The 25,973-nt window shown below is 41.3% G+C and overlaps 1 protein-coding gene across 2 annotated transcripts in view; it reads right to left on the bottom strand.

Annotated features, from left to right (window-relative positions):
- Nucleotides 1-95: 95 nt before the first annotated feature.
- SH3BP5 (SH3 domain binding protein 5) overlaps nucleotides 96-25,973 on the bottom strand; it is a 57,525-nt gene continuing 31,647 nt past the window's right edge. For both annotated transcript variants that reach the window (XM_069958323.1, XM_069958324.1), the window contains exons 3-9: nucleotides 20,998-21,126; nucleotides 14,907-15,071; nucleotides 13,568-13,698; nucleotides 8,294-8,336; nucleotides 5,821-6,037; nucleotides 3,463-3,723; nucleotides 96-2,146 (exon numbers count right to left, since the gene is read on the bottom strand). In XM_069958323.1, coding sequence (XP_069814424.1) covers nucleotides 1,935-2,146; nucleotides 3,463-3,723; nucleotides 5,821-6,037; nucleotides 8,294-8,336; nucleotides 13,568-13,698; nucleotides 14,907-15,071; nucleotides 20,998-21,126 — 1,158 coding nt within the window. In that variant the 3' untranslated portion in view covers nucleotides 96-1,934. The remainder of the gene's footprint in view (nucleotides 2,147-3,462; nucleotides 3,724-5,820; nucleotides 6,038-8,293; nucleotides 8,337-13,567; nucleotides 13,699-14,906; nucleotides 15,072-20,997; nucleotides 21,127-25,973) is intronic.

The raw sequence follows: 25,973 nt of genomic DNA, 5'->3' as shown, positions 1-25,973 counted from the left end.
CATTGGTAACAATATCTGTGTTGTGCATAAAAGATAGGCAGTTTCTAAAACGATATGGCCTTTTGGGAAGAGTAACAGGAAATTCACAAATGTAATTTGCACGAAACACCCTTTAATACACTTAACTTTGTACAGAAACTTCCAAGTTGTGACAAAAAACAGATGGCAAGGGTCACATTCCAGTAATACTAAGGGGAAATGATACAAAGCAAACAGTTTGATAACATAGAATACAAACTAGCTTTTGCAGCTACTACAACCTAAAACCAGACTCCACTGTCATTAGAAAGCATCATCATCATCACTTTCTCACATTAGTGGAAGACCATGCACCATACATGATGGCGATTGGTTGGTACTATAAACCTAGGCCAACAAACAGCATGGACATGAGAACATGTGCTGAGAAGACTTCATAGACCTTTGATCGATCTTTACATCTTGCTTACGCAATATTTACAGGGATAATGGGATTATATAGACAAACTAGACAGGGTCTAGGGAAACCAACTGAATCAAACTGCCATCATATAGGCTAGTGTTGGAAAATGTTCTCATTATTGACACCATTGTTTTTCCATTTTTTACAGCTATAATAGATGGGACGTTATTGGGATTAGTAGTATCCTTATGGCACGTGGTAGAAGTTGGACATATAATAATTGTCTAATCGATATAGCTGGCAAAAATATGAAAATAGTATTGGACAATACACATCCATTGACCAGAATCGAGTAAGCACATTTCTTTAAATATAGAAGGCAACAGATAATTCCTTTAGTTTAATTATTTTTCTTTTTTTTTTTTTTTTTTAACAGGGAGCAAAAAGCATATAAAGTGCAATTTTCAGAATAGGATTTTTTTTTTTAGATTTCTTTATTTTTATTATTTAACGGACATATGTGCTTCAACAAGGTATATCTATAAAATAGTTAGATGACCATACTGTATGTGAAAATGCTGATGCAGCACATTTAGAAGAATCTCTCACTGATAAGAAAAAACACTGATTTTATTAACAGGGGAAGCTTGCAGGGGATGGAGGAAGAAGGAGTTAGGGACTTATTACACACACATATCTGACAGATTATCTCACAGATATTTGAAGAAAAAGCCAGAAATGGATTTGAAAATAGGAGAAACCTCAGTCTTTTCTTTATGACCTGATCTCTGTTTATAGTCTGTTCCTGATTTTGGCTTTAAAAATGTGTCAGATAATCTGTGTGAGTAAAAAGGACCCTTAGGCAGAATAAAGAATAGTGATTTAAGTAATATACAACCACCATATTTCATTTGCTATACTGCTGGGTATCTATGAGATAGAATGGCTACATGACTAGGACTAGTCTTCCTGAAGGACTAATGGGTGGTGATAAAGATAAACAGATGAAGAACTAGTGCAGGACAAAAGATAAATAACTGTATCTAGGAATAAAAGGACATTTCAAGTTTAAGAAAATTGTTTATATGATACCGCTAATATAGGTCTAGTTCACATTGAAGTGTTACATGACAGTGACATTTAATGGGAGACATAGGTGTATATTATACACTGGACTGCAGAATGAATCTCGCCTTCGCCACTCAAAAATACAGTGATATATAGCAAAGATTTAAAACAGAAAACCTTGTAACAAACACTTATTTTAGGGATACACCCATTTGGCAAAGACTCTTGGATACATTGCTCCAATTATTGCTCGAATTATAGAGATCTTGCTCTACGTCCCTAGTTTCAGTATATATGGTGAAGTAGGGCAGCAACAGTATAGAAGCCGCTCGCTGGCGCAGCCATCTGTACTTGCTTCATCACACCAACTCATGCTACGCATCCATCCTTCAAACCAGGTTACATCCCAGCAGTAGGCACAGCATGTGCTGAGAGAAAGTTGTTGGCGCAGACAGTCTGCTCTGTAATCCATATGTCACATTGTTCACACTGCATTGACCAGCACTGACGAAGCAAGGGACTGAGAGCGCGTACACTTCTTTATGTCTGGACTGTTCTCAATGTCTGTATGCTCCAAAGACAGTCGCTTCATCTTGTTGTCCAGTACAGGCAATGCTCTGGTTTTGATAATGTTGCTACTGCTGTTGTTATTTATTCTGTCCTGGACTTTGTTTTCCGATCCTTCTGCTCGACTGCCTTCAAAGCAAAGACGAACAAATAAAAAAACTTGTTATCCAGAAACAAAACATAGTCACAATATACACTCCTAGAAACCCACGGCATAAATCATTTTTAAAGGTAACATCAATTTACTAAATAGTTTCAAAATGCTTAGTAGGCGATATACTTTATAAAGGACACCTATATGGAACAAGACCCCACAGTGCTGCATTAAATGAAGTGAGCACTTTTCTGTGGGTTAGCATCACTGTGAATCCACAATAAGATGGTATATTTAAAATCTGAGCGATTTCCAACAAGGCACTGGTGCTAGACAACACTGCAACCTTTGGGGTTTACTTGTGCAACTGTGTTCAGAGTATACCAAGAATGGTGTGACCGAGGGAAAAAGTGCATATAAACAACCAGGGGTGAGAAAATTATGTTCTGATCAACAGGCCATGTATAGTCAAGCAGACTATTAGTTCCTTAGCACAGATGGGCTGTAACATCAGATGAGCACTTTGAGTGCCATTCAGGTAAATAAACATTTCTGTTAATTGGGGGGGGGGGGGGGGGGGGGGGGGGGGTCTGGGTGGAACGACAACACTTTGTTACTGGTACAGTGACAAGCCCATACTACTTAAATGACTTTAATCCAGTCATTGTGCCTCGGCATGAACAACACAGGGCTAAATTTTAGCTTCATAGATGACAATGCTCCAGCTCATTGAGGTCACATCATTAGGGAATGGCTGCTGGAGACTGGGGGGCTTTAAATGGAGTTAGCTGCACTTTTACAGACCTGAATCCCATAGAGCACCTATGGGATCAGCTGAGTAACCATGTAGATGCTCGTAACTCTGTACTCCAAAACCTCAATGGCCTGAGGGCCGTTCTTTAAGAAGAGTGGGATGCCATGCCTCAGCAGACAGTAAGTCTACAAAAATGACATGACGACAGTTTAAAGGGCACATGATAAGTTATTCAGACATTGACAGTTTGTGTTTGGGTATACCCACCACTGTTGTTGGCTTTTGTTTCAATAAATTTAAGCTAATGAAATCACCATTGCATTCTTCTACTTAAATGCCCTACTTTCATGATATAATATCACTGAAGCGTGAAATTTCAGCAGTATGGCAAATATCCATAAAAAATATCTTTTTGTGAGTAGTGTGTAAGCATCAGTTGCCCAATTCCCAACTTTAAAAGTCCTATAACGTTGTTTTTTTTTTATATCATTTGATGATGAAGCTCGGTGAAATACATGAAAAGATTTCAGTTACTGTACCTTAAATCCTGCTGGATGCAGTCATTTATACATGGCCCTGTTATATTATTTGACTTACCTCTTTCCACGTCACACTCAGGTGAAGACGCCCCACTGCATTCACTTCGAGGACCAAGGACAGGAGAGATCAGCCCAAACTCAGACAGGGACATGGGGCTTGACAAATCTAAGCTGCCAGGTCGGTTTGCAGGAGGGAAAGGACTCAGGATTTCTGAGGGACTTGTTGGGCCAGAGCTAAAACTTGATAAAGACTGAGTCTCGGAGTCTTCTTCTGAAACCAAACTGCTGAGATTGTCATCATCAAACACCTCAGAGGTCACTGAAATAGAAGAAAAAATATGACTATTTTATGCAAAAAAATAGTCTTATTCTGTTAGCCTGAAACCAGTATAAAACTGCTACTGAATATAGAAATCATCTATTGATTATGGACAAGGTCGATATGGAAGGAGAGGAACACAAATCTTTGGGGTACTGCATACCTCAAGCACAAACATTTTATTACATAAACACTTTTTATTGCCAAAAATGTGCATGGGTGTAGAGGACCATGGATTAAAAAGAACACCAGGCTTTGGGAATAAAGTGTGTATGGTGAGCATTAGGGAATGAAAGGTGGGGAGGGAACTCTGAAACCCCTGTATTGGGTGCCAACAAAATTGCTTCGTTCTTATATGCAGCCCCGTCTTGTAAGCTCCGCTGTTTGTACTTGAAATTTTTTCCTACCCTTAATGCAGCAACAAGAATAAGCTGCAACAGTCACATTAGTTCTCAAGGGGAAGCCTTTACTGTCACCCAGTCAAGCATAAGGCCCCCATCAGTTCCCCCTGGGAAACAATGAAAGTGAATTAAAGTGCACCTGTCGTTATAACTTTCACATCCAAACTCGTTAATAGTGAAGATCATCCGGCCAGTTCTACATTACCAGCCAGGACGATCATCAGTAACACTGGCCGTTCTGTGATCCGATCGGGTCACAGAACGGCCAGTGTCTTACTAAATATGACCTTGGCCTTACTATGTAAGTACACTGGAAGGAGAACTAATTTTGGATTCTTAGTTGTTGTGATAAAATGAACTGCAATTTGCAAAGCTTAGGTCATGTCAGAATAAGACATAAGGAACATAACTGAATCCTACTTAAACACTTAAGTCACACGGGCAACAAGGCCGGCTCTTTCCTGTGCGGAAGAACAAACAGGTCTCTTGACTTGCTTTTGTCAGGTTGGCCCATTCCTCTGTAAATACAGGAAGTCATGTTTTGACTGCAGATATAAGTCCTTGGTTTTATTTACAGAGCACAGTCTGGCGGCTATCTTTATTTATGGAATATCTATATACACCTACCTTTTGTAAAATAACATCCAGCCTGTAACACCAGGTTTCACTTTTTATGTAAATATGTTCAATATTCAAATTTGTGGCAACACTACTAATATTTCTACAGCTTTTAGGTAAAGAAAATTGGTCCTTGTTCACATTTGTGTCAGATTTCAGTTACAAATGGAATTGTGCTGGATCTGGGGCATGTCAGTTAACAGTGGGATCTGACAGACTTCACAACTCATAATGGGGTTTGCCAGGTCCTGCCAAAGTGCCAGTCTTTAAGGGAAACCATACAGCACTATTTTCTCATGAAAATGACTAATTCTGCGATGGAGACTCCTAAAGACCCCTCACACACAGAGGTTAACAAAGCCAAAGATAATAAAAAGTTTTGGCTTTGCCTTTAGGTGAAGTAATGATCTTCACATTGAACACAGGTTCATAAAAACACCTAGCAGGAAACCAGACCTGTTAAAAAGTGTATAGTCTGTATTAGTGATAAAATCTGTAAATGAAAAATGGTGAACCTAAATATTACAGTGTGTTACAGGATGGACTCGGGACCAATGGGGTATTAATTCATTCCGGGGGACGAAGACTACGAAACGCGCGTCGGGGTGGTGGCGTCCCGGAGGACATATACTAAAGATACGTGACAGGTATTTATGCTGTATCTCTAAGACCGTTGGGGTCAGTGTACTTTGTGGGCAAGGTGTAATAAGATATATGATTAGATGTATCAATATTATTGACAATTTTGCACTAGCACTTTAACTATCTGCCTATATTATGCTATGGTAAATTGGTCAGGGACACGGCATGCGCAATTATAGTTCAGTATAACAATATACCTCCTCCGGGATAGCCACTGTTCTTTAATGTTGGTTTTTCTCTTTTTTTAATAGAATGAATTATTTTTAATATTGTATTTAATAAAGATTGATTTTCTGGGCTACGTATTTTCAGCAGTTTTTTTCTTTGGAGGTTATTTGCTTTGTAAAATAGCAAACTCACTCAAGGTACAAAATATATGCATTATATAGAAATAAAGAGAGTGACAAAAACTCCAGGCACATTAAAATAAACTTACTAGAAATTGTGTCTGATTCCAGTTTACATGCTGAGAGGTCGTCTGCTGAACCGTTGCCTTCTGCACCAACCCCACGACCCCTGGGGCCCATAGCGGAAGATCGCCTTCGTTCATGTATCTCATCAGAGATCATCTCAAGATTCTTCAGGGCAGTCTTGTATTCACCCTTTGCCAGAGACAGCTTGGCTTGAAGGTCATCTACAGTTTTCTTCAATTGCTGTAGATAGTCATTATGGAAAAAAAGTATGTCACAATTCATACTACAATGTATTTATGAATATGTGTTGACCCATGCTTAAAGAGGTAGTGCGGCGTTTAACATTTATTCACTAAATAACACACATTACAAAGTTATACAACTTTGTAATGTGTGTTATTTAAGTGAATGGCCCCCTTCTCTGAATTCCCCCCACCCCAGAAGTGTGGTGCATTATACTTACTCAATTGCTGTCAACCCCCAGCCGCCATCTTGGGTCGAACACGTCATCTTCAGGAGGCCGGGCAGACCGCTCCAGCCCTCCCTCATGCCGGACACCCTCCGTCGTGTCATCAGCTGCTCAGCCGTGATTCAGCCAATCGCGGCTGAGCAGCTGATGACGTGTCAGAGGGGGGCCGGCATGAGAAAGGGCTGGAGCGGTCCACCCTGCCTCCTGAAGATGGCGTGTTTGACCCAAAATGGCGGCCAGGGTCGACAGTGATTGCGTGAGTATAATGCACCACACTTCCGGGGTGGAGGGGGGGGGGGACGGGTGAACACGGGAAAGGGGAGCATTCACTTAAACAACACACATTACAAAGTTGTATAACTTTGTAATGTGTGTTATTTAGTAAATAAATATTAAACGCTGCACTACCTCTTTAATGCGTAGCAGCAGAGAACATGGCTAGGGAACAGTACAGAATTTTTTCTTATAGATCATGCAGTGTAAATTCTACTATACTACAGTACAATAAAGCAACAGACACAATATCAGATCAATAAAGTAATGGCATCATTGTGTCTGCAGTGAATAGGCCCCAAACTATTAGGATGGATACATGTCTATCCCAGGCAAGTTTAAAATCAGTCCTTTTTAGAGATGAGCATGATTCGCAGCATGCTAGGAGTCATTTAGCATTTGATTACCAGTGGCTGAAGAGGGTGGATGCAGCCCTAGGCATCCCAGGAAAACAGGGATACAGCCATAGGCGGCGGCGGCAGCAGCTTTATAAAGGTGAAAAAGAAGTTTTATTATGCCACGCGAGGCCGGAAGAGGCGGCAACTAGTCATGGTTCTCTGCCTGTCAGCGTGCAGTGGGGGATGGTTGACAGGCAGAGAGGTTACAAAGGGGTCTCTCTGACAGCCAGCGCATTCTGTGTGGATGATTGAAAAGCAGAGCCATGACTAATCACAGGCAGCCCCCCACCCTAGATGACTAGTTGCCACCCCTCTCCCGGTCTTGCGCACCATAATAAAACTTTTTTCACCTTTATGGTGCGTTCACACCTACAGGATCTGCAGCTGATTTTCTGCAGCAGATTTCATTTAAATAACTGAACACAGCATCAAATCTGCTGCAGATCCTGTAGGTGTGAACGCACCCTAATAAAGCTACAGTGACAGCCATGGCTGGTATGCTCGGCGAGCTGCACAGTAGATCTATACTATGCTGCAGGGAACCATAGCAGCACAATCATGCTGACTGGTTCCCTTTAAGTGGCAGGGCCTCACACACAATTGTTGCATCATTTGTGTGCCCATTAACATACATTGTTGTCAGCAGCATATCTTCTGTTTATAGAGAGTTGTGTGGCCAATAACTACAAATTTTACTGTCACACAAATGATGGGATCAGCTAATAAGCAGGCGTTTTCCCATTAACTGACCAAAAAAAAGAAAGAAAAAAAATAATCTACACAACCGGTATTACTATATACATAACCACACAATCTCTAAAGTTATGATGGTATTTATTTGGTATTGTTATGTTATTTATTAGACATACTAAATTGCAGAATATTTATTTCCCTGATTTGGCCTATGTCATATGTACACCAAAATGATATCACTGAAAAATAAGAATCACCCCATACAGCAAGCTCTTCAATGTGATGTCTGCCAGAAGCCATTATGGGGGACTCTTGACTGCTCTGCACAGTCCACTAAATCTCCTTTTCATGATACTGCCAGAGTCCTAGATCTGGGCAGGTAGACATCCATTCCATACAGTACTAAGTATTTCTGGTTGTGGCAGAGAAAGGAGGATAGCTGCTTATGTTCTTTGTCTTCATGATCAGGTTTTATTCTACGACTAAAGACAGGCAGACAATTCTGTTCTGTACTGCTATAGTTACTGTTTATTTGCTGGGACCTCTGACATTACAGTTTTATGTAGGGCTTTTCATTATTTGCTTTATTCTAACAAAGAAGGAATTTAACTTTAAAAATGCAGCACTGATATACTCTGGATATAGACAGAATAATGTACAAACCTCCAGCAACAGGTAATACTTTGCCTTCATTTCAAAATATGGCCTACAGAAGGGAAATAAAAGAAATACAGGCTATTAATAAGACATGATTGAGGAAAGCAGAAGACAGAATGCAGAAACGGGGGAGCAGAGAATGTAACCACAGCTCAGCATCCTTATTACAGTAGCCCATGAGGAGAGAACCACCAAAGAAATATGTCATAGCTCTGGATTTAAAACCTGCGTGGTCACATAACATATGGTCACTTTCTTATAGAACAACACAATTCATACTGGGCTAAACAGCAATATAAAAAATTTAATTATCACTGTCCCAGTATAGATGTCCCCTCGACCAGGGGGATCTGCTACACTGAATAGTTTCAGATATTTGATCAACATGTATGATCAAACCTGCATAACCACAAAAATGACTGTACTTAGTTGCTCAACACCCATATGTACAGCATACATATATAACGCATTGAACCTAAAGCAGTTTATGTAAATGTATGGCCTACAATAAAACGTGCTGGACAACTATGGGTATTGAAAAGGTATATATTTCATTGGTACAGAATAAAAAGGACATATTCTGTAAACACAAACAATAAGACTGTGTGAGTGAGGTGTTGTACCACACATAGAAGAACAACTTGCAGACATGAACCACAATACAAAACTATGCAGTTAGTGCATAATAAATAATCACATGTATAGGATATAGAACAAAGCTAGTTATTGCACAAAATGCAAACTGTATAACATAAGACCAAGCCATAAAGCCTGTATACGAAGAGCATTTAATTGCATATAATGCCCAAAAAAAGAAAATGGTCAGTGCCAATGGCATTAAGATTTTTGAATTATGCATTTTTCATTATTTGTTACCCACTAACTACATGGTTCCTTCAGGTATATTCACACTGAGCAATAGGGGGGGAATTGAAGAGGAAATTTTCCTGGGTTTATGCAGAATTCGTGTGGAACTGGCACAGAATTTGAGCAGAAAGCAGAAATTCAAAGCCCCAAACAGTTCTATGGGACTTCTCTCTAATGGAATCTGCCCAAAAAATTGACAGTGGATCCGTGGCTAAAAATCACACATGTAAATTCTGTCAAGTAAACAGCAGAGCGGAAATCCCATTGAACACAATACGAATTTCAAGTGGAATACACATTAAATTAAGTATGGACATTGCTCAGAGTGAACAAACCCTTATTGTGGTCCATGTCTACAAACTGATCTACATATGCCACATGGCACAACACCCCACTCAATCTTCTATAGTCTGAGGTTTTTTTTGTATACAACTGTGAGGGTAGTTCTATGTTTTTATACTTTTATATTGAGAAATTATATTTTCCTTTAAACGGACGAGCAATGCTTGTGCAATTTAAGATGGTGCCTGTATCCTGCCAAGTATGCCTGAAGAGCTGATACAATAGTAACAAAATGTGAGGCATAACAAAGGAGCTGCTGTGATCACGAAGAGAACATTTCAGAATACAGCGAGGGACAACTACGGGGAGGGGAATACTACGAGGGCTTACTATCTGCTTTTAACACGCCCTTTCTTTGTACTGTGTGTAAACTATTACTTTGTCTATAATAAACCTCAGTGCCGTGTGATGATCCCAAGGGCTAACACTGCAGGGACTGAGATTGAAGCTGAATTTTGCGTCAAGAGTCTTTCTTAGTGTGCGCGCACCTGCCTGAATGATTTGGAACAAGTGACTGACCACTATTAAAGTGACCCCTGTCCTTGGCGGGAGTCACGACCCCGTCACAACCATTTTATTGTGTACTATTAAATTATATACCTTTTTAATAATCATAGTTGTCCTATTTCTTAAAGCAACTCTGTAACCACAATCTGACCCCCCTTTCCCCCCCCCCCCCCCCAAACCACTTGTACCTTCAGAAAGCTGCTTTTAATCGAAGATCTGTCCTGGGGTCCGTTCAGCAGGTGATGCAGTTATTGTCCTAAAAAACTACTTTTAAACTTGCAGCCCTGGAGAGGCGGTGCAAGCCTAGGGCACAGACACTCTAGGCCAGCGTTTCCCAACCGGGGTGCCGCGGCACACTGGTGTGCCGTGAGAACCCGCCAGCTGTGCCGCGGGATCCCGGTCGGAAATTAGAAACTGTCCCTTTAATATCCCTAGAAGCTGCGGCCGCGCAGCTTCTAGGGATATACCGATGGATTGATGTTCCGCCCGCTCACATAGTGAGCGGGCGAAACATTCAATCGCGCACAATGTCAGAGCAGGACCTGTCAGCGTCCTGCTCTGACATTGACTCCCATAGGCCGCGGCACTTCATGCCAGCAGCCTATGGGAGGCCGGGACGTGACCTCTCCGGCAGGCGTGATGATGTGACGTCATCACGCCTGCCGGAGGTTCAGTCGCCGCGGCTCACAGGACGGAGCCTGAAGAGGAGGGAGAACACACAGCGCCGATTAGGTGAGTATGATGGTTTGTTGTTTTGTTTTTTTTAAAACTATTGGTGCATATTCTCATACTGCAGGGGGCATTATATGGGGGCATACTGCAGGGGACATTATATGGGGGCATACTGCAGGGGGCATTATATGGGGGCATACTGCAGGGGACATTAATATATGGGGGCATACTGCAGGGGGCATTAATATATGGGGGCATACTGCAGGGGGCATTATATGGGGGCATACGGCAGGGGGCATTAATATATGGGGGCATACTGCAGGGGGCATTATATGGGGGCATACTGCAGGGGGCATTAATATATGGGGGCATACTGCAGGGGGCATTATATGGGGGCATACTGCAGGGGGCATTATATGGGGCATACTGCAGGGGGCATTAATATATGGGGGCATACTGCAGAGGGCATTATTAATATATGGGGGCATACTGCAGAGGGCATTATTAATATATGGGGGCATACTGCAGAGGGCATTATTAATATATGGGGGCATACTGCAGAGGGCATTATTAATATATGGGGGCATACTGCAGGGGGCATTATTATTATATGGGGGCATACTGCAGAGGGCATTATTAATATAGGGGGGCATACTGCAGGGGGCATTATTATTATATGGGGCATACTGCAGGGGGCATTATTACTGTATGAGGGCAAAGCAGGGGGCACTTGTACTCTGGCCTCATGGCCATAGTACTTCTCATTGTACCCCTTTATACTGCAGTTATATGAGCCACATAATTATCAGCACCATATACTGTGGCTATACAGTGCACATCACCACAGTATATGGTGCTGATAATTATGTGCTCATATACGTGGGACTGTATGTATGAGTTTTCATGGGACTGTTATATATATATATATATATATATATATATATATATATATATATATATATATATATGGGAATACATGGCACTGTATGTATGAGGTTACATGGGATTGTATATATGAGGGGGTTATCCTTTTTTATTTCACTTTTTTTAAAATGAATAATTTATTGAAAGGATCTCTGCCCGGCATATGTCACTCTTGAGGGCTTAAAAAGCAGCTCTTGTGGTGATAAGAAGCTGATTTAAAACCCCCAAGAGTGAACTCCGTGAACTATATGTATAATATGTACTGTTTTAGTGTCATTTTGTGCCATTTTGGTTGGTGGTGTGCCCCGGGATTTTTTAAGTATAAAAAGTGTGCCGCGGCTCAAAAAAGGTTGAAAATCACTGCTCTAGGCCACCCCAATTTGACACAGGGCTGCAAGTTTTAAAGTTGTTTTTTAGGACAATAACACCACCACCTGCTATCCGAAGGTACAAGAGGTTTGGGGAGGACAGATTGTGGGTACAGAGTCACTTTAACAAAACAGGATTTGAAACAATATTCATAGTTGTCCAGCACATTTTTGTTGGCTACATGTTGCATATGGTATAGTGCAAACATGCGCAAGTTATTTAATCATGTACAGTATTTTCTACAAAAAAACAACATGTACAACCCATACCTGGTAATACAGTGATTAAAGACCAGATTAAAGGATAGCTACATTTACTGTACATATGCCTTTCAGCATTGTAGAAACTGAGCACAATCCCATACAAATAATACAATTTTTATTAGAAAGGCCCCTACGGGCAGAATAAACTAAAAGGATGCATTTTAGCTATATTATCTGGTTTATGACACTCCCTCCCATACATTATAAATTCAATTGTCAAGCATTGATTATTCTCATTAATCTACATCCAGAACTTACAAAATCCAAACATCCATCATTCTCTCAAGCGAAGAGTGAAATGCTTGATACTCCATTACTGACCCCAGATGTGACTTGTTCCCAAACCCAAAATAGCATGACTAGTTTAACGTTTTCTTGGCAGAAAAACGATTCTATTAATAGTGCTCCTTGACACACATGAGCAGAGCGAGCCACGCTGTCTCTGGGGTATTATTACCCCATAAGCAATTCATCTAATTATAGGTTATAACAGAGAACGCCTAGCACAACACACACAGAGCCACTGGCCATCTGAGCCCCATGTAGGAGGCTGCATTTTATCTGCTCATTTCTTTACCCGACTGCCATGTAGCATGCAAAATGAAGGTTTATGCATCAATATACCATGATTTGTACGACACACTTGGTGAAAGACCTCAATGACATTTCACCAGGGTACACAGCATTCTCCTGAACCAAACAGTGCAGCTTACTAGACTTTTGATGGAATCTGTAACATAATAATCTTACAGAAACTCCAGTGCAGATATGGACATAGACTTACCTGTGTCCACATTTTAATCAGTGTTTGCGTTGTTGGCATAGGTAGTTAGTAATATGTATGTGGCTATAACACACTGATAAACATACATTGTGACTCTCCGTTACATTTTCCTTTTTTTTTGTTTTCTACATTCTTATAGATACACTTTTCTAACATGCATTCTAGCAGCGTTATACACAAAGAGGGGGCTCACAATCCAACTTCCCTCTAAGATGCACACATACAATAGCAGGACGTTTTTCAGAATGACACGTGCCTTTTTATATACCAAAGCAATGCACTGGTGGTAACTATGACACCCCTGCCCTAATAATGCTACAATCATTCGCAAGAAGCAGGGACGAAAACACAACTACAAGAAAAACAAAGCTTGCCTACTCATCCTTGGTTATTATAAGACAGGGCGATATACCACATTGCTGTTTCTGAATGTAAACTAAAGTGTTTTTATTCACTGACAAGCAACACATATCTTGTGGTGAGGAACTGAACTCAAAGAGGGTAGGGGCCTGCTACAGCCGAGAGCTGTGGTTGTGTCTTCTTGATACCTACTTGGATTTGTTGATGCTTCTCCGTAATTTCTTCTCCAGCTGCTTCATCCTTCCCATAGCGGCATTATATTTAGCAGCAGTTTCCTTATGTACCAGTTCACTGCGTGTCTTCTTCTGTTCTTCTTCCATAACCTTCAATGTAAACATAGCCTTGAAAAGAAACCATCTACTCCAGAAACTTCCTTCATTTTAGATAGTAAGTGAAAACAGAACCAGTGAATATCCTATGAGCATTCAAATTTTTCCAACAAACTCACAAACCCATAGTAGCTTTCAAAACTAAACTCACTTTTTTTCACAGCTTTATAAACTCTTGTGACATGGTGACAGCATTGTACTAGATGGATTCTCAGCGCATGTGTAACCAGATGGGTTTATTTCAGAATATTAAAGTGTCTGATTGATGTCATAGGAAGGAATGTATTGTTTTAGTGTCATGTGTGTAATATATTATATATATACATATATACACACACACACAAATCCAAGGTTGGAACAGCGGGACCTCCCCAGGGTGCACAGTCTCAGTCAGGTAGGCCCACACCTGATACTTCAGTAACAAAAACATTGGTGTGGAGACAGCATCCATCTAGCGAAAAATATTCTTTCCTTTATTTTAAGCCATTGCATATAAAAATACCGACGTTTCGGCTCTAACACTCCTGAGCCTTTCTCAAGTACTTTTTTATTAATAAAAAAACATTTATTTACTTTGTTACACATATACTAGAAGCTCCCTGGTGGACTTCTAGTATAGCCACACTGATCTCTCATAGAGATCTATGCTAATTGCAAGCTAATTGCCGCAGTCCCGGGCTACATATAGTACCCAGGACCGCGGTGGTTCAGAGCGGGGTCGCTGCGTGGCCCCCCTCAACTCCCCCACCCGCATGAGGACATACAGTTACGCCCTCATGCAGGAAGGGGTTAAAAGCAGCTATCCGAAGATACAAGCAGTTTGGGGTGGGCAGATTGTGGGTACTGAATCACTTTGAGTGCCCCATACAGCCTTTAGTATAAAGTGTGCGGGGTTCTCCTGACTGTTCACTGACAGAGTTGATTAAGGCAGGGGTTGAGCATTATAGAACATCACTGCCTCACCCCTAGAAAAAACTGTAGTGTGAAAATGAACCACAAAGATTTTTTGTGAACATATGATCTACAGATCTGCAAAAACAGGGCAACATGACATCAGGAGGTCATCACATGTCTGATATACAATCATATACAAGCTGAACAGTGTGGCAGAAACATCAAAGTATTCAACTTCAAGCAATGCAATTATTTTATGATAGCAGAATATATGTTCTATCATAAAAGCCAGGCATTCTATGGCATACCCGCTGTGTGGCATGGTTCAGCATCTCCTGCCAAGCAGAATCAAACTGACGCTTGTCATCTTCTAACAGCCGCTGCTCTGCTAGCGATATGGTCTCCTTGGCTGCACGGAGAACCTCTGTGGCACGTTGGAAGTCCTGCGTTGCCTTCTGTGCTTCCAACTGAGCCTGTCGAAGAGGGGAAAGAAAAAAAATCACTAAAGGGGGTTATCCTCAAGCCTTGGATAAACAATCAATATTAGATTAGAATTTACGGGACATTTAAATTCACTATTGTTTAGGATAGTTAGTTTTAAATAAGAGAGAGTCCAGCACCCTTGCTTATCAGAAGTTCCAGTACTACTGTTCCATGTTGACCAGACTCAGCTTCCTACTTACAGTAGTTGCTCTGTCTGGCCAGGTCCGGTTTTAGGCCAGGTGTGGCCCTGGGCAAAATTTAAAAGTGGGGTCCCCAGAAGCTAGGATATTGTACCACAATATAGTCAAAGTTGAATCAGAAGGTGGTGGGGCCGTTGCTGGGGTTTCAAAAGATCAAGACCACAAGCCCCCTACACACACACACACACACAAAATCTTTCTATGCATGAGGACCAAACAATACTGCTTTAGGCCATGTTCACGCAACATAAGTTTTGTATTAATCATGTCCGTTGTTGCCGATTTGCAACAATGGTTGTGAATAGTACAAAACTTACGTTGTACTGTAGTCAGAGGGAATCCTGGCTGGAGTGTATACACATAGTACATATATACATACACATAGTATACACTCCGCGGCCACATAAAAAACAGACATGTCAGTTTTGCGCGGCCGCTATTCACTTAATAACGGCCGCACAAGCCTGACAGATCACACAATGGAGAGTGTAGCTTCGGCATCCCAATTCACTAGAATTGAAGTTTATCCACCAGTACTGCAGTATCAGCCGGGATAAACTTCACTGACACCAGCCATTCTGTGACATGGCCAGGTCACAGAACGTCTGGTGTCATACAATGTGTGAACCTGGCCTAAGGGTGCGTTCATACATACAGAATCCGCAGCAGATTTGATGCTGTGTTCAGTTATTTTAGATCAAATCTGCTGTGGATCTGCTGTGGATCCGTAGCAGAAAATCCGCTGCGGGGCTGTGTATATGAAGCTACCCTTAATAGAGATGTGCACAGTACCTGCTTGGCGTCACATGTGCAGCATCATAGTCTCTTTAGGGTGCGTTCACATGTACAGGATCCACAGCATACCTGCAGCAGATTTGATGGCGCAGATTTAAAGTCGCATATTCAAAGCAAATCAAATCTGGGCCATTAAATTTGCTGCAGATCCTGTACGTGTGAATGCACCCTTAAAGGGAACCAATCACTACCAGCTAGCCCCTGCAGCTATACATACAGTGTAATAGGACTGGTAGCACTGGTATGATTGTTACTCAAGTCCCCCAAAAATTTACTTTTATACATCACCCGCACTGTATATAAATCATAGTTAGCTAGGCATCAGGGTGATCAGGCACGAAATATCCTGTGTATTCACTCCCCTCTGGGTGTGATTCTCACTGTAGGTGCCGATGGTGTAACACAGGATTTTTTGTACCTGCAGTGACTACTTTGCCGCTGAGGACCACCCATATGGAGATGCATAAAGTTAATTTTTAGGGGATTTGTGCAGATGACATAGCAAGTAATTATATTTTGCCAACAGCGCTACCAGCCCTATTACACTGTATAGGTGCAGGTGCTACCTGGTGGTTCCTTTTAATACACATAGAATAAACACATATATACACAGCAACACACACATATATAGACACATACCACACGTGTATAACACACAGTGCACACAATAAGCACACATACATAAACACAATGTTCACATTAAAGGGGTAGTGTGGTGCTAAACAATAATTCACTAAATAACACAGCTGAGCTGAGCAGAGGGAGGCCGGCAAGAGGGACGGTCAGAGCGGTTCGGCCCGAAGATTTCATCATTGTCACAAGATAGCGGACGGGGGTCAACACGAATCAGGTGAGTATAGAGCACTACACTTCCGTGGGTGGCGTGGGTGGGGGGAAACATGGGAAAGGGGGCCATTCACTAACATAACATACATTACAAAGTTGTATAACTGTAATGTGTGTTATCTAGTAAATAATTGTTTAGCGCCGCACTACCCCTTTAAATACACAGATATACACACACACACACACCTTATAGATCACTATACTCACACTTAATGAAGGAGAAGGGTGCAGGAGGTGACAAATCAGCCTGATACAGGAGACAGGAAGTGGTCAGGGAGCCGCACAGTGTCTGCACATATCTCTTCCCTCCCTGCCGTCCCGACATGTGACAAGAACAGCTGCAAACGGAGCTGAGGTGATGAAGGGGAGGGGGGATTTCTTAAGGAAAGGTAAAGACTTGTCTGATTCAGAGACTGAACCTTCGTCTCCAGGCTGAGGAAGTGCCCCCTTGTTTTACTTGGAACATCTTTTCCCCATATTTCTTGTAGGGGCCATTTACAGTATATGCTTTTTAAGTTGATCATATCTCTTTGGGCAGATGGTGGAAACCGCCTGACCACAGAATGGAGATTGGATTGGGAGCGCACATGGACGAGCGGTGGAATCCACAGGAACTTTTCAGGGCAGATTCCGTAGTCTGAACGCACTTTAAATGTCTCAGAAGATCTGATAACTAAACAAATGTATCTATCTATCCTCATAACTAAAAGGATCTATGCCCCTTATTAGTTTAGTTGCCACTTCTCTACCTTTTCCAGCTCTAGGACATCCATCCAGTGAAACAGGATTCCAAACTGGACGGCATACTCCAGATAACGCTGCACTAAAGCTTTATAAAGGGGTAATATCAAATCCCTGTCCCGAGAATCCATCTGTTGATGCATTAATATATCTTGCTCCTCCACCAGCCACTTTTAAATTGTTTTACCACATTTGTGCTTAATGTATACTCCCCTTTCCAGGTGTATAATATGATTGGTTTTAGTTATGCTGCGTTTACACGTAACGATTATCGTGCGAATTTGCGCGATAACGATCGAATTCGAACGATAATCGTATGTGTAAATGCAGCGAACGATCAAACGACGAAGCGAAAAATCGTTCATTTTGATCTTTGAACATGTTCTCAAATCGTCGTGGATCGTTCGCAAAAAATTCGCAGATCGTTCCGTGCGAACAGTCGTTCGCTGATTTAACTAATGTGTGAGATAGGCTTAAGCCAATTTTCCGTACGATATTTCGTACCGTCTAAACGCAGATCGTTCTCAAAAAAAAAAAAAAACGTTACTCCGACATTGTTAATCGTACGATCAGGCCAATTATTGTTTCGTGTAAACGCAGCATTAGAAATTTTGATGTTGTTTCTGTAGCCAATGTGCAGCAATAACCTTCCTGGCTTGGTACTTGGATCAAACCACTACTCACCACTCATATCAGGCAGTGGTCTGCTCAATAATAGGATCCAAAGCTGTATTCTTTACTTGTTACAAATTTCTTAAAACCTCAATGAATACAATTGTGAAAAAAGAATAAGAATACTGCAGCCATGCCAGTTTTACACCTCAAGCTCAACATGCTTCTTAGGTTGTTTTCTAAAAGGAAATGGCTGATGTGCTAAAAATATCAGGCAGGGAAGTGCTGCATTAAAATTAATCTTGTGCTTCATTAGACGACACCCCCCCTACCCCGTGTTACTTTCAGATGTAAAAGACTGCAGTGTAGATATAGAATAGTTTCAATACTGCAAAAGAGGTAACAACAAACATGATTGGGTCAGGTTCACATCACGTCTAAGCCCTATACATTCAGCATATACGTTGGCAACCTGTCAAAGCGTCAAATGTAGCCCATGGACAGCAGTCCTATCATTCAGTTATAGGGCCTCTGTACACCACATTTCAGCAAAATTTTTTGACAGGTTGCTAATGTACTCGCCAAACCTGGTGTGAACCTAGCCTAATGTGAACAGGGTGCAATGTAATGTAGGAACCCTAGTGAATTTAAAGAGAAACTATCAGCAGGTTAGAAACATGTTACCTGCTGATATGTCCCTATAGAGCATGGGGCACTGAGGATGAGGGTAATTTTCTTATCTTCATCTTCAACACTGTTTTAGGGATATTGGCAATTTATTTAATATGATAATAATGAGGTGTTCCGGCACACTGGGGATGGGGCTACCTCCGTCCACTCAGGCCTGCCTCTACTAATGAATATTGGGGCAGCGCTGCACCTATCATGCATATATGACGTATCCAAAAGGAAGAAATACTGGACCCCTTAAAGCGACTCTGTACCCACAATCTGCCTCCCCAAGCCGCTTGTACCTTCAGATAGTTGCTTTTAATCCAAGATCTGTCCTGGGGTCCATTTGGCAGATGATGCAGTTATTGTCCTAAAAAACAACTTTTAATCTTGCAGCCCTGTGTGTCTAAGCGCCAGGCTTCCACCGCCTCTCCGTCCCTCATCATCATTAAGAAAGCCCCTGGGCAGAACCTCTCCTATTCCTCACAAGTCTGAACACTGTACAGGTGCCTTAACGATCCAAAACATGTGCAGTGTTCAGACAGGTGATGAATAGGAGAAAACCTGCCTGCGGTATTTCTAATGGTGAAGAGGGTGGGGAGGAGGGACAGAGGGCGTGCCAGCCTAATGCACAGACACCCTAGGCCACGGCAATTTGACACAGGGCTGCAAGTTTAAAAGTTGTTTTTTAGCACAATAACTGCATCACCTGCAGAACGGACCCAAGGACAGATCTTGGATTAAAAGCAGCTATCCGAAGGTACAAGTGGTTTGGGGAGGGCAGATTGTGGGTACAGATTCGCTCTAAAGTCCAAATTGTCTACAGAATAACTTGTTTGCCTCATGCATTTTTATCAAGAAAACCTAAATATAGCCCTCTTCAAAAGACAAAAAAAAAAAAAAGTATGACCTGTTTTATTTCCTTCTTCTTGATTGTTCAGAAAAGCCAGATGTCTGTGACATCATAAGGGTTTTACAAGAGGAGGATGTAAATTACAATAGATGGGAAAACAACATGGATTCAGCTCTCCAACGACAACAAGGCTTATACCTATCCCATTGGTTATTTGTTAGCATAGCCCATCTGCAGCCATACAACAAACAACCACTGAAGTCATCCAGAACATATTATCATGATTTACATCTTACATTATGGTTATCCAGGCTTGGCGGCTTTCTTCTAGAAACAGTCTCCATCCGGTCCACAGTTTGGATGAGTTTTGTAACTTGATTGCATCAAAATAAATGAAGCACAATTGCAATACCACATACAACCTGAGGACAGATGTGGTGCTGTTTTTGTTTTGATTCTACCAGAAAATGTCTCAGTGCCTAAACACTATTTCTTATAAAACAGTGCTCTATAAGTAGGTAATAATTTCTGACAGAGCAACAAAAATTATATATTTCTTTCACCCTGTACTCTTAGGAAGGAAGTGATAATACACAACATAAAATAACTAAGTAACAGATACAAGTAGACTTTTGTCCCATAACTAACTCAAATATATTCTACTTCACATGCCATTCTCCCAATCTAGCACAAAGTCACGGACGTAAAAGGGACTATTAAATGTTATTATAGAGGTCAAAAGTTTCCTCTAAAATTGTTTTTCTAAAAGTATTTCGTAATTACTTTATCAGATATTTCTTCCTTATATTAACAATACGCCTACTCCTTTATAATGTTATTGCATACCACCAGTGCATTACCTTATGATTCTAACAATGATGGGGCTGTCCATATACAGGAAAAACTAAAGCTAAAGAAGTGCTGCCACTCCTTCATTCTCAAAGTCGTTGGAAGTCAGAGGTCAGAACCCTGCCAATCATGAAGTGATGGTAAATCCTAGCATTATGCAATCACTTCATAAAATGGTAATAACCTGCAGTATGGCATTGCTCTCTATACTTGAAAGAATTTTTCTTTTTGGGCCTCCCTCATCTTCGCATTCCCCAACATACAGTATGTAATAGTAGCAAATATATTTTAAATGCTTTCAATTTTCACATGCCAAGCAGAAGTTCTGCAGTTCCATCAGTCACATACCTGTCTGGCCACTTTTCTGGCTTCCCAATAGGGTTTGGAATCTTCCACAGATTTCCCTATTTTTTTCACCATCTCATCCAGTCTCACAGTGGCTTCTGTCAACACAGAGCGAAACTTCTGCCGGGCATCCTGAAAGAGACAGAATCAATCATTTAGGCTTTATTATACCTGTTTCCTTCCTGAAAAACGGGTTATGTTCCAAGTAGGAAGATGTCAGCTGCTTAAAAATACTGAAGTAGGGTTTTTGTAGAGCTGAGCGAACCCAAGCAAGCGGGATTTGATTACCAGTGGCTGAAGGAGCTGGATATAGCCCTAGGGAATCCTGGAAAACATTGATGCAGCCATAGGTTTTCCAGGCAGCCTGAGGGCTGCATCTGACTTCTTCGGTCACTAGTAATCAAATGCTGCACGTTCGGGTTGGACGAGCCTGAGCCTGCTTGAGGTTTGTTCATCTCTATTTTGTTTTTTTCATACATACAGGGAGGTGATGATGTAGGATGGATTTGCGGGTCAGAAATGGTATCACCACTCAGGGGGCATGGGGCTTTAATTCAAAGGTGTTGTCTATGAAGAGAGGGAGGAGCTGGGGATCTTTAGACAATACTCGTTTTGTAGTCAGTCTATTTTCAACTTGCTATCAGGAAAAAAGCACACAAAAGCACTGCGGAGACAGTACTATCAGTCATTAAACTATATTATTAAAGGGGTACTCCTTATATATTTTGGGGTGATAGTTTCATTTAAGTAAAATCTTCTAGTACTAGAATATCCCTTTAAATGTAGGCCAAAAAACATGGTAAAACTGCAGTGACATGATCTCTTCACAGTAGTATTAGGAGCCTCCATGTGGTGTACCATCTGTCATTCAGGCACTTTCCATCAGTTCAGATCTGCTAGAAAATGCGTCACCCCCTTGGTATAGTCAGATGCATTTTTATTATTTCTGCTAGCAAGTATAAAGCTCAGCAACAATAGTATCAGGGCAGCATAGAAGCAAAGTTATTTTATGGGTGAACTTAATTTTTAGATCTAAGTGCCAACATAAACAAACTGGAACACAAGGCACACTTTCCAAGAAACTAAACTATGTTTAGTTAATAATAAGCTGAGAAATAGCCCTGTTATTCCACTCCAGCAAAGTTAAAGGTAACTTTTCAAGGAGTATCCATCCCCTTAAAGCATACCTATTGATACTATTTTATTCAGACAAATCTGTACTCAATGTGAATATACAAAGCTGTGTATTAATGTGTCCTATTAGAGGCATCTTCTTAGCCCTTAGCAAGCTCTAGTTCCCTCTTCACTGCCGGCCTTCTGGTGATGTTCAGAAGTTCAGAATTTCCCGAAAATCTATTAAATGCAAAACAGTAAATGGAAGACAAGGAGGGTGATGGAGCGGCAGTACCTCATTCTACAAGCTTAGAGCAAAGAGGATGGCCCTGTTCACGTGAAAACCTTGTGAAATTTGATTACCATTTTTTGCGGTGGAAATCTATGCCATATAAACTTTGATATCTGCATCACATGAAAAAAAAAAAAGCTACATCACTTAATGGTGTTTGTATGTGGGATCCAGCACTGCCCCGAATTTTATCAGTCCTACTGTACTGAGGTAATCTAGGGCTTAGGCAAGATTTCTGCCTGAAAACACTGGAAATTAGCATGATGCTCACAACATCTCTGGTTGTACTACGTTTCATCCACCTCACATTACTATGCTCTTAAAATACAAAAATAAATACTGAAGCAGGATCAGGGCAGTGTCTATTTATCGCGATTTAGATTCCCTCCATGAATGGTTGACCCACCTGGAATAAAAGGCACTGAAAATTAGAGAAACCTTGCTTCCCCACCAATGCCAGAGTCCAAAATCATAAAGATCTGGCTGTGCCCTCCCGCTGGGAGTTCCTTAGCCTAGCAATCAAGGCAATTGAAGGCCTGAATGCCTGGCTGGAAACCAATACAGCTGAGGGCTGGATGGAAGTCAATTGTCAGATTCACAAGGAAGTCATCAGACTTATAACTGATTCCAAAAAACAACACCAGATGCTGGCAATGTGGAGACGCAACATGGATTGCATCTCCAAGCATGTCAAAGCAAATAATCATTCATTAAGATCACTAATTAGAGTGACCTATATCCACCTGTATCAAGAGGGAGGGAAGTAATACTACTGTAATAATACGGTTCAGGGAAGAAAAGACTTGTGCTGTTTGGGGGCAGCTTCCTCCGCCGGTGGTGCTGGCTGGGTTTTGGTGTGGCATTTTTGGGTCTGGTCCTGTGGCATGGGGGTTGCAGGGCCGTTCCATGGCCTCCCTTCCCTGACTGTGCACGCCTGCGGGGGTGGTGGTCGCTGACTGGCACAGTGTGTACTTAGTGTAGGGACCAATGTGTATCAGATACCTGCACGAGGTACATGGGGCAGTGTGGCTTGATCAATTCACATACAGAATTCTGATGTTTTTTATGCAGCCGAGAGGTACTAGTATCAGCCATAGGTGTGAGGTGCAGCACTCTTTTTCTTCCCTGAACCACTACTGTAATAATGCCTTGTATTATAACTGCAGCATCATGATGTGTATATGTATCATATAAATACCCACATGCAAAGGAGATCTGGATCAGGTGCATTACCATGCTTACTAGATATTTATCTCCCCTAAACATGTAAAAAGATTTGTCTCTTGAACACAACCCTGTTTTTCCATTAACAGCAAAAATATGGCTGGTTTTTCCTGCTGTTCTTCGGGCCACATTTTGAGCCATTAATACATCTCAAATAAATATTGCCATTCTTGGGCTATAGTTTTTGTTGTACAGGACAAAATACATTTATAGCACAAAAAAGCCATAATAGTGAAAACAAAAAAGGCCTAAAAACAGAACAAAAACAAAGTATCTACTTCTTAGTGTAATCTTAACCCTTAGAGGACCGTGCCAATTTAAATTTTAGCGTTTTCGTTTTTTCCTCCTTGTGCTTAAAAGGGCATTTTTTCACCTAGAAACCCACGAGACCTTATTTTTTGTGCCACTAATTTGCAATTTCGGGCTGAATTTGTTGATAAAGTACACTGCAAAAGCAGGAAAAAAATTGAACGTGTTGTGAAATTGAAAAAAAATGCATTTTTTTTTTTGCAGGGTTTTCGTTTTTACACCGTTCGCCCTGGGGTAAAACTGACTTGTTATATATGTTCTTTAAGTCGTTACGATTACAACGATATAAACATGTATAACTTTTATTTTATTTGATGGAATGTGTTAACAAATATATGTTCCTTAAAATCGCTCCATTCCCATGCTTATAGCACTTTTATCCTTTGGTCTATGGGGCTGTATGAGGTGTCATTTTTTGCGCCATGATCTGTACTTTCTATTGGTACCTTGATTGCGCATATGCGACTTTTTGATCGCCTTTTATTACAATTTTTCTGGATTTCATGTGACCAAAAATGCGCAAGTTTGCACTTTTTTTGCGCTTACGCCATTTACCGCGCGAGATCAGGAATGTGATAATATTTTGGGCGATAAGGCACGCAGCAATACCAAACATGTTTATTTTTTTCATTTTTATTTATAAAAGGGGGGTGATTCAAACTTTTATTAGGGGAGGGGGCTTTTTATTAATAAATCCCCCCTTTTTTTTTTTACACTAATACTAGAAGCCCCCCTGGGGGACTTCTAGTATAAGCACACTGATCTCTCATTGAGATCTATGCAGTATAGTTATACTGCATAGACCAATGAGATCGGCACTCAATTGCTTTCGGCTGCTGCAGCCGAAAACAACAGAGTGCCGAGCCGTGATCAGCACCAGTACGGCGCAGACCAAGCCGGGTAAGGACACGAGGATCGTCCCTGCTTGATCGCGTCGCGGGGTGGGGCGATCAATGTACAGGATCTGCAGATCTTCAGAAGATTTAATGACAGATTTGAAGTTGCAGATTCAAAGCAAATCTGAAATTTCAAATCTGCGCCATCAAATCTGCTGCGGATCCTATACGTGTAAACGCACCCTTATACTGTCTAAGTTTAGACCAGCTATTAATTGACTTGACCCAACTGCACCAGAATCTTACACTAAAATCCTGATGCAGATCTGTCTAAAATTATACCAAATGGCACAAGTGATATATGACAAGTTTTTTTTTCCTTTTTTTTTTTTTTTTTATTTATGGGGGGGGGGGGGGGCGCAAATCATGCCAGAATTCTGCACTTACTACAGTTAATCTATCGCATTGAGCATTTCTCAGTCACAGGAAAACCACCCAACCTGTCAATGTATTATATGGTCAGCCAATCAGAATGGTCATTGTGTAATATAACTGCTGCAGGCATACATATACTGGATGCAGGCTCAGACTGGCCCACCACTAGAATCGGGGAATTGCATAGTGCACCGCCCCCCCCCCCCCCCAGGCCCCAGAGTGTGCCCCCCCAGGCCGGTGTCAACATCCACCAAACTTGGGCAAATACTCCGGGAGAGGGGGGTCATCAAGTGCTGCGCATAGCCCTTTAACTGTATGTACTCCAGATGGTAACTTTCTTTTAAATGTGGCGCTCTGATCGCCTGGCTCCCTATCTTGCCAATCACTTGTGTAGCTGCAGGTAGCACTATGCATTCTCCACAGCACTGTGACATCAGAGCGCATCACCTCGTCTGCTTTTATTCAATAAGTGGGAGAATTTTAGGAGACATTGTAATAAATACTGTATATTGCAGGGTACAGATAACATTACATTTTGGTTTGGAGGAATCTGCTCCACTGCTTTTCGAACAGTCTAGCTTTCATTTCAGCAGAATTTTAGGAACTGGGTCATGATTTCTCCTACTTAATCTAGTAATAAGATAAGGTAGTGGCAGATGGTGACCCAATATGAGCTGTCTAAAATGTGAAGGAACCACGGATAATTGCAGGTGAGGTAAAGGAACAAAATAATAGACACTCATTTAACCATTCATTTACTATGCTACTCA

Source organism: Dendropsophus ebraccatus, chromosome 2 (genome assembly GCF_027789765.1).
Source record: "Dendropsophus ebraccatus isolate aDenEbr1 chromosome 2, aDenEbr1.pat, whole genome shotgun sequence".
In the NCBI taxonomy this organism is placed as follows: Eukaryota; Metazoa; Chordata; class Amphibia; order Anura; family Hylidae; genus Dendropsophus; species Dendropsophus ebraccatus.
This window is presented reverse-complemented; position numbering and strand designations above follow the sequence as displayed.